Source organism: Siphateles boraxobius, unplaced genomic scaffold (genome assembly GCF_051911475.1).
Source record: "Siphateles boraxobius isolate OS27281-9 unplaced genomic scaffold, OSU_SipBor_1 7, whole genome shotgun sequence".
In the NCBI taxonomy this organism is placed as follows: Eukaryota; Metazoa; Chordata; class Actinopteri; order Cypriniformes; family Leuciscidae; genus Siphateles; species Siphateles boraxobius.
In genome coordinates, this window is record NW_027509197.1 from 27071069 (window position 1) to 27081218 (window position 10150).

At 36.3% G+C, this 10150-nt stretch overlaps 1 protein-coding gene across 4 annotated transcripts; it reads left to right on the forward strand.

The window, feature by feature from the left end:
* Positions 1 to 109: 109 nt before the first annotated feature.
* On the forward strand, positions 110 to 8319 carry gpr161b (G protein-coupled receptor 161b). 4 transcript variants are annotated; one of them, XR_013197072.1, is made up of 7 exons: positions 110 to 566; positions 1592 to 2000; positions 3007 to 3725; positions 3815 to 3922; positions 6411 to 6542; positions 7602 to 7940; positions 8039 to 8319. XR_013197072.1 is itself a non-coding variant. In XM_077215311.1 (6 exons), exons 2-6 carry the CDS (start codon positions 1639 to 1641, stop codon positions 7877 to 7879), a joined length of 1599 nt encoding a protein of 532 aa, XP_077071426.1. In that variant the 5' UTR covers positions 110 to 566; positions 1592 to 1638; the 3' UTR covers positions 7880 to 8319. The 4 variants fall into 4 exon arrangements, 3 of the variants coding, with proteins under 3 accessions (XP_077071426.1, XP_077071428.1, XP_077071427.1); XM_077215311.1 differs by having other exon boundaries at positions 7602 to 8319; XM_077215313.1 differs by having other exon boundaries at positions 6411 to 6530; positions 7602 to 8319.
* Positions 8320 to 10150: the final 1831 nt, after the last annotated feature.

A 10150-nucleotide genomic window follows, 5' to 3' on the forward strand; every position in this document is an offset into this window, starting at 1 on the left:
AGATAGATAAACAGGAGAATATATCCTGAGTTTAATTGAGTGTTAAATTGTACTTGTATTATTCTAGGCTGTGTTTTTGTTGTTGTTGCATTGAACATGTTTAGATATTTTTAGTGGAAAACAGACATAAATACTGATTGAACAAATTAATTTTTAGTGTCTATAGATATTATACCCCGTGAGGAGACAGTAGAGCATATTGTGTGGTCGGTGAGAGTAAGACCCTCTGGACTATCTGCCGTCGAGACGGAGGGAACTTTTCAAGACGAGGGTTTTCGACGCCATTGTGACGTCAGCAGCGCCTCTATTCACCGCCGACCGCAACAGCCGCAACAAATGAATATCCCTTAATCGTGTGATACTTTGTAATTGCGTTGAAACTTCGAGCATGCGTCTCCGAACAGCGTTTTTGTTCCAGGAGAGCGTGAGAAAATCCAGCATCTTGCAGGAGGGGATAAAGTTTTGGGATTAAAGTTAGTAGGCGCCGCTCACTAACAAAGCCAGCCGGAGAAAGTTACCAACCAGCACTGGCACTATAGCGGGATATCGCCTAGCCTGGGGAGCTGGTACGTTATCCATGCATCTATAATTTCATTGGGATAAACTATGCATTTTGAATCTAAAGAATCAGGAGCACAATTTTAAGCAATAGGCTACAAAATATCGCAGTTGTTGGAAATTTGAGATAGAGATCTGCTTGCGCTTCACTCTCTCAGCTAGGTGATCACATTGCTGTGCTGTGGTTGTTCATTGAATGGGCATCATGGTGAACGATTTATTGAAAAGGCATGACAGATCCACGTGCAGTGGCCCCAAACGCATTAGGATACTTAAGTCATACTTAAAACTGTAAACAACTTAAACATATATGTTATGGTTTGATATTTTGTTATCTAATGCAGTGATTATTATGTGCAATGTGTCCAACTATTTTTTTTTTTGTTAATTTGATGATGTTGTCATTGTTTTTTATATATTTATATATTTCTGATTATCTTAATCTCAGTATTGTAAATGTATTGCTATATCTAGTCAGCAGCCTACAGTAAGCCTGCTAACCTTTTGTAAAGCTTGCATATATTTTGTGTACATATAGTACACAAATTATGTTAAATTGTGTGCATATAGTTGAATAAATGTGATGTTCTCTGAATTCTTCTCAGTTCAGTTATATAATGATTTCTCATTATCCTAAATCTAATTATTTTAAAATTATTGTTATTTTTTCTCAGCCATTTGCATGAAGCCTGCTTACCTGATGTAAATATTGCATATGTTTGTGTGTGCATATAGTTGAATAAATGTGACTCTTATATTTTATTCACATGCTGTGATTCTGGTAGGAGTCTTATTTATACTTAAAATCTGAGATCAAATGGTCTCTAAATTCTTCACAGCACAGCTCAGTTCCTAACAAAAACACATTGTGAGAGTGTGCGTAATCCACATTTGTACAATGTTTTGTACAATTGAAATCAGCTTGCTTTGTAAAGCTTTACACAATACACCCTTGAATTAACCCACCATACCAGATTATTTCTCAAGTTCCAGACAGCTTTAACCAGACTGCTTTTTCTCTCATATGTTGTAGTTTGTCAACATGTCTGTCCAGTCCTGGGTAGCCAGCAGCCTCCCATAATGAACAGCTCTAAGAATGGGACAGCGGTGGCCAACTCCACTAATGGCCTGGACGACGGTGGGCTCGTGGTCTTGGAGTCTGTCTCTATCATCATCATAGCCATATTGGCATGTCTGGGGAATCTGGTCATTGTGGTGACTCTATATAAGAAGCCCTACTTGCTGACACCCAGTAACAAGTTTGTCTTCAGCCTGACTTCGTCCAATTTGCTGCTGTCTGTACTAACGCTGCCCTTCGTTGCGGCCAGCTCTGTGCGTCGGGATTGGATGTTTGGGGTGGTGTGGTGCAACTTCACAGCACTCCTCCATCTACTCGTCAGCTCGTCTAGCATGCTTACACTGGGAGCCATCGCCATTGACAGGTCAGTCTTTGTGTTGTTATATCCTGTAGTTTGAGGAATCCTTGAGTATAAGGCCCAGTAAAAGTGTTCATTATAAGGAAAAGGAACGGCTAAACATTATTATATAAAAAAATTTTAAATGTGAAAATATTTCTTAGCATAAAAGTATTTTTACAAATATCATGATTAATACATACATATAATTAAATTTGGAAGCAACTCCACATGGCATTTTACAGCTTGAACCATGTCATAAAAATTTCAAATGATTAGATATCTTAAAAGATTAATTGAGCTTGACACAAGGTCATAAGGGTTGTCCTCTCTATGATATAATTTCCTGTTTTATGGTCGTTTCAGCATGGTGGTGTTAGTTAGATTTGGCATTAAATATTAATGAGCACTTTTTTTTCATTTCTTCCAAAGAAATGATAATAAAAGATATTGCCGAACTACTTAATACTATTTTTGACATTACACAGCAGAAATCAAACACAGAAATTCATTACAGAAGTTAAAAACATGCTCATTCAAGTCATTGTATTTATGAATTGCATTTTAAATGTATTTTTAATAAATGAATTGTACAGATTGAAAAATAGTTTTAATGTAATGCTATTGACCCATAAGTAAATGCATATTAATGTTCAATCACATGTTGTATTATTATCAAATCTCTAATTCAAGTTAATTCAAGAACAGTTCTTGGCGAAACATGCGTTTTGACTGCTGTAGTCAAGGATCATAATGTAATTCTTTAATTCTGCAATTCACTATGACACTGAAGTCTAGTCTTGCTTGAACAGTTCCTCTGTTTTTAAGAACAAGATACACATTGAAAAATATCAGACCTATTCAACTCTATCAATACACAAACCCTCGTGCCCATCTGAGAAACTTAAAGACCATACTTTATTTCTGGCAGTTTGAGAATCTTAGAGAAAGACCCCCTTGTCGTTTCATTGGCTAGTCATGTGTATCTCATGAGGAACTGATTGAATTGTATCTGTTTTATTTCAATGTCTAGGTACTATGCCGTATTATATCCCATGATATACCCCATGAAAATCACGGGAAACCGAGCTGTGCTCGTTATTGTTTACGTGTGGCTCCACTCCCTGGTCGGATGCCTTCCACCACTTTTCGGTTGGTCCGCTTTCGAGTTTGACCGCTTCAAGTGGACCTGCACGGTGGCTTGGCACAAGGAGATAAGCTATACCGCCTTCTGGGTTACGTGGTGCTGCCTTCTTCCACTGGTGGCCATGCTGGTCTGCTATGGCGTCATCTTCCGCGTGGCCCGCATCAAAGCTCGCAAGGTTTACTGCGGTAGCGTGGTGGTGGCTCAGGAGGAGTCCAGCTCTCAGAAGAACGGCCGCAAGAACTCCAATACGTCCACATCTTCTAGTGGTAGCCGCAAGAGCCTGATCTACTCAGGGAGCCAATGCAAGGCGTTCGTCACCATTCTGGTGGTGCTTGGGACGTTTCTGACCACTTGGGGTCCATATGTGGTAGTTATCAGCACCGAAGCACTGTGGGGTAAATACAGTGTTTCTCCACAGATGGAGACGCTAGTGTCCTGGCTGTCCTTTGCCAGTGCCGTGTGCCTTCCACTTATTTATGGGCTGTGGAACAAGACAGTACGTAAGGAGCTGTTGGGCATGTGCTACGGCGACCGCTACTACAGAGAGTCTTTTGTTATTCGGCACCGTACCTCTCGTCTCTTTAGCATCTCTAACCGGATAACGGGTGAGCCTGCTACTGTTATCTTTATTTCCTGTGGTTCTTCATATCCTAATGTTTGGATGAGATGTCTGAGAGTCTTTGTTGTTTAACAGATCTGGGGATGTCTCCTCACCTGACGGCCATGTTAGTGGGTGGTGCGCAGCTCGTGGGCCGAGGCAGCAGCACGGGAGACACTGGCTTCAGCTATACACAAGACTCAGGTAGACCTTCTACTGTTGATCACACATGGGACAAAAAGCTTTTAAAGGAATAGTTCATCCTGAAATTAAAGTTCTGTCATAATTAACGCACCCTCGTGTTCCAAACCTGGATGACTTTCTTTTTTTTGTGGAACAAAAAAGAAGATATTTAGCTAAATGTTCTGGGCGCTTTTATCTCATAGAATAAAAGTAAATGGAGGCAATTGCTTTCAGTTTCAAAAAAGCATGTATGCACTGTAAAAACTAGTCCATGCTACTCATGCTGTGTTTCAAGTCATCTGAAGCCATACTAGATACATTTTCTGTCAGGGAAAGGCCCAAATTCATGTTGCTATTCACTGAAAATGTTCTCCTCTGCTGTAGCTCTTGAATCCAATTCACACTTCTGCATAAACTGACAAATTACATTCAGCCACATGCAGGGTTGGGGAGTAACGGAATACATGTAACGGCGTTATGTAATCAGGATACAAAAATCCAGTTACTGTAATTCGTTACAGTTACGTCAAAAAACGTAGTAATCAGATTATAGTTACTTTTTGAAAAAAGGGGGGATACTTTCAGGATTACAATGGTTTCATTTAAAACTAAATAAATCTGTATTTTGGCATAATAACATTATATTAAGCATTGCTTGATTAATGCTCAGGAGTCACGACACGAGTCATGTGTGCTGGTGCATGCGCAAAATAACAGCTCTCTACAACAATCTCCTCAGACACAGATTGAATCACTGCTGCTAGAAACGATGCTGCCCACGGGTAAAAATGCTTTAATTTCTTGGAAATTAGGAGAGTAGCTTTTTTAGTACCTAAAATGTCCTTTCATAATCTCTTCTCAGTCTCACTTAACGCAATGTTCGCTGCTAGGTAATGTAGGGGAAGTCCCACTGCCAATGGCCCAAGTTAAGTCAGGCAAATTAAGAAAGATCACGGCTTTAGACAACATGTAGGCCTATTTTAAAATAAACTAATATGTAGATTGTGTAGAATTTTTAAATGTTGTGTTTTTATTATTTCCTTGTAGCCTACATGTTAGTTAAAAAAATAAAAAAAATAATCTGTAATATGTACTGTAGCCACTAGATGTCTGTATAGTCCTTTACATAAATATTTATTCAGGGCTGTGAAATTCTTAATAAATAAAAGTTGTTGTTTTTTAAAATAATATCTGTCCTTGAAGTAATCCAAAAGTAATCAGTTACATTACTTTCATATTGTGGTACTTGGATTACGTTACTGAATACTTTTTTTATGAAGTAATTTGTAACTGTAACGGAATACATTTTTAAAGTAACCCTCCCAAGCCTGGCCACATGTAATGCAATAAATGCAGTTAGACATTAGAGAACTAGCGCAACACATCGCACCACTTTTGAATATATGGAAACCAAATCAGATTTGAGAGCTACAACAAACTGGAAGGTTTTCAGTGAATAGCAATTTAAATTCCAGTCTGTTCGTCACACAAAATTAAATGGCTTTAGATGAGTTGGATAACAGATGAATGGTAGACTACTTTTATGATACTTTAACAATTCTTTTTTTGTCATTTTTGGAACTCCGCACCATCCGTCACCTTTGAATTACATTGTATGGAAAAGAGCTGTACAAACGTTATGCATAATATCTAATTTTTCCTTTTCCATGAAAGATTTTAAAATGAATTGAAAAAGTACAATGAAAAAAATGTTCATTTTTGAGTAAACTGTCTTTAAAGAAGTTAATGAAGATTATGAAAGACAAAAATACCTTTTTGGTTTTGTGATGGTATCCTTTTTTTGTATGGATCCACAATATGCAGTAGTCAACATTTGAAGTGGATCAAAACCATTCATCAAAGTTATACATGAAATTTGAACAAAACCCGCTATTGATCCACTTTTTTGGTGACTTGATAACTTTTTTGATCCACTTCAAATGTTGACTACTATTTATTTTGTCCGAATCAGCCAATATTGTATAATAATTTATGCATGCTATTTTTACATCTTTGTCTTCATCTAATGCTTATGTTAGTCTTTAAAAACACGGTTAAATGTAATCCTTAACAAATATAAAAATAAATGTTTTGTCACACATATATACATATATTATTGTGATGCCTAAATTCACTTTTCAAAAATTACATATTTTTTTAAATTGTAATATATTTTAAAAAAATTGAATCTAATATTCATTTAATCATTTATCAGTATCAGCCAGAATTTTGATATCGTGGCATCCTTACCTCTTTGAGTACTAGAAAACCAAACAGCAGCAACCCCCACAGCTCTGAGCAATCAGCAGAGGTGGTTTGTTGGCCTGCAGACTGCTGTTATCAGGGTGCGCCATTTGAGGAAACACCGAGCCCATGAGTATCGCATAGCAGACAGACGGCGATGCTCAGCGGCTCTCCCACAGTGTCCAGACTGGAGTGGGTGGGTGGCGGTGAGCAGTGTTAAAACTGATATTTGATTGAAAGATGCCTGCTGTGATTTACCCGCTAGCTACAGACGTCATGCTGTTGGACAGCTACACCTCAGAGCCCTCCCACTCAGCCCTCTGTGTTGCCAATAAGAGAAGAAGTTCTGTCACATTCGAGGACCAAGTGGATCAGATTCCTAAAAGTATCTATCATGGTATTTTTTTAGTTGTTATCAGTACCAAACCAAGCACATAGAAAGTAGATCCTTGTGAACGGTTGTAGTTTTAGTAAAATTTTAATTGGCACCAATACCATTTGGTTTATTCTGAATGGGGTCAGTAAGATTTTTTTTTAATGTTTATGAAAGTTTCTTATGCTCACCAAGACTGCATTTATTTGATCAAAAATACTGCTTAAAATAACTGTTTTCTTTTTTAAAATGTAGATTATTCCTGTGATGCCAAATTTAAATTTTCAGCATCATTGCTCCAGTGTCATATGATCCTTCAGAAATCTTTCTAATATGCTGATTTGGTGCTCAAGAAATTTTTTTTTTTAATCATTATTAATGATGAAAATGGTTGTTTTATAAATTTTGGAAAGTGATACATTTCTTCAGGATTCTTTAATGAATAGAAAGTTCAAAAGAACAGCGTTTATTTTAAATATAATATGTTTACATATTTTTTATTTTTATACAATAACAATGTAAAGTATTTTTCGTTTTGATCAATTGAATGCATCCTTGGTGAATAAAAGTATTCATTTATTTAAAAAAATATTATTGACCCAAGCTTTTGAACAGTATTGTGTGTGTTTATGTATATATATATATATATATATATATATATATATATATATATAAGTGTTCATACACGCCGTTTAGAAAGTAGTCATAGGACTTTATACGCGTTTACTTTAGACTAATGCAATAAAGCACTTTGCAAAGTTATATCCAGTCTGTGAACTGTTATGTCCATGTTAATCCATTAAAATGGGTTATTTTCACCTGATACATTTATGGAAATGTAGACTTGCAAAATAATGTTTGTGCATACTTGTTTTAACTAGTCCTTAACTTGTTTTAACTAGTCCTTAACTTGTTTAGAACTAGTCCGACTTCAAAAGTTTGAATAAAAAAACTTTCATCTCAAATTTTTATGCAGAAGAAACTTCCATTGTCCATTGTAAAAACTGCCAGAAAACACTAATTACCAAAGCAGCATCTGAAAGTGTCAGATATTTTAATTTTCTTCCATTTCTTTTCCTCAAGGTGACCCCTCAATAGAACAAGTGACGGCAGACATCCATAACTCTTTGGACAGCTTTGCGTCCTCTCTAGCTAAGGCTATAGAGAATGATGCCAAGCTACAACTCTTTGGGGAATGGACTCAAATTCCCACAAGTCTGTTTACAGTACGAAACACACAGAGAGCTCCCCGTTACCTGGATGGACAGAGACTCAGGATGGAAAGCATTGATGAAGGAATAGTTAAAGATGATGATGATGAGGAGGAGCATGAGGAAAAAATAGGTGACAGTTCCATGTAGTTCTTTCACTCAGTGAACTACTTAAACAACCAGAATCTTGTGTAATCTTTAGCTTTTAAAGGTACAGAACATTCAACAAATTAGCAAATGTTTACAAATATACAGTGGTTTATGTGTAATTTACATACTAGGTAATGAACTTATACTTGATTACTTTAGAAGCAACTGCTGCTACTTTGCCTTGGTGAGACCAAAGACCTACAATGATGGCCTGCAAGGTATCAGGTACTAGAACCCCTACTGTCACTCACCAGAACAAGTTATGTTTTTGTAACATACAAGATATTGTAAAATCATGTACAGCCCTCATATATTGTCAGGTATTTTGACACTTTTGAGTACTGTATGTATTATGTTTACTCTTTTCTTACAAGGAAACTGTAACCACTCTGTTTTATATGTACTGACTATTTGTAAGAATGAATATCCTAGAGAAAGTCTTCTCCCAACTTTTCAAGTTCATTATAATATATTCAATTATTTTTTTAGTGCCACAAGGTTTAAAGAAAATATACCAAATCTCTTGGGGCTTACATTGATGTGGACAAAGAAAAATAACCTATTTTCAGGCCCTTACAGTGAAAGAGCATGTATTTTTTCAGGCATTGAATTGACATTGGAGAATCATGCAAAGGACAGGAAGATACGGGCATAATGTCTTAAAATGCATATTATTTTATCCGCAAATCTGATTAAAATGCTTTGGCTGAATGTAATGGTGTGAGAAAGCAGGAACAATATAGTTGCTATGTCTACAGTGTCATTAGTCAATGGTACAATTGCACTTGAAGATTTTTGATAAGTGACTGATCACATTTGTGTTTTCACTCCTACCTTGTTCGGTTAGTATACTCTGAAAATGTATTCGAAAATAAGGATAAATCATTCCTGTGGAATCTTCTTTTTTTGCATTGTGCCAGTCATTTACAGTTGTGGTCAGAATTATTTGCACCCCTGGTAAATATGATCAAAGATGGCTGTAAAAAATAAATCTGTTTATTGTTTATCCTTTTGATGTTTCTTTCAAAAAATGTGGAAAAATCCAACCTTTCATTGAAGTAAAAGAATCTCCCCAGATCCTTCAGATTCCCAGCTCTATTTTGGTGCTTTTCTTCAGTTCACCCCACTCATTTTTTCAGGTCAGAGGACTGGAATGGCCATGGCAGAAACTTAATTTTGTGTTTAGTGACACATTTTTTGTGTTGATTTTGATGTTTGTTTTGGATCATTGTGTAATGGAAGATCCAAACACAGACCATTATACGATTTCTAGCAGAGCCCGTCCGGTTATTTATCTGTTGGTATTTGATAGAATCCATGATACCATGTATCTGAACAAGATGTCCAGGACCTCCAGCAAAAAATAGGCCCACAACATTAAAGATCCAGCGGTATATTTAACCGTAGGCATGGGGTACTTTTTATCCCTGTTTGTGCCAAACCTATCTGGTGGGTTTGCTTCCAAAAAGCTCTTTTAGTTTCATCTGACCATAGAATCCAGTCTGGAGTTTGTTTTTGGAGTGAGAAGGATTTTTTCTTGAACCCTCCCAAATATGTGGTGATGTAAGAGTTTTGTTTTTTTTAAGGCTTTCTGATCCCAAAACTTAACTAATCTCTGCTATTCTCCATCTGTGATCCTTTGAGAGTCTTTGGCCACACAAACGTTTTACACCTCGCTGTGCATGAAGAAAATATAGACACATACTCTTCCAGATAGATTCGTAATATTTTTAGTTGATTGGAACTTCTTAATTATTAACCTGATGTTGGAAATGGGGATTTTCAATGCTTTAGCTATTTTCTTAAAGCCACTTTCTATTTTGTTAAGTTCAACAATCTTTTGCTGCACATCAGAACTATATTCTTTGGTTTTACTCATTGTTATGGTCAATGAATAGTCATAGACAATTTCATGTTCCTTGTCACCCTGGTGTCCTAATTTTTAATATATATATATATATATATATATATATATATATAAATGGGGATATTCTACTCATAAAAATTGTAGGGGTGCCAATATTTGTGGCTGTTTTTTTTCCTCATAATGTGATTTTCCCCCGCACTTTCATTTCTTCAATGAAAGGTTAGATTTTTGCTATTATTTTTAATGAAAGATCAAAGGATAATGCAAATTTATTTGTACAGCCATCTTTGATCATATTTACCAGGGGTGCCAATAATTCTGACCACAACTGCATATACCAATATAAATAGGCTTTTTTTGTCAATGGTGGCACTGTGTTATTAAATTCTTAATGCGTACTCAAG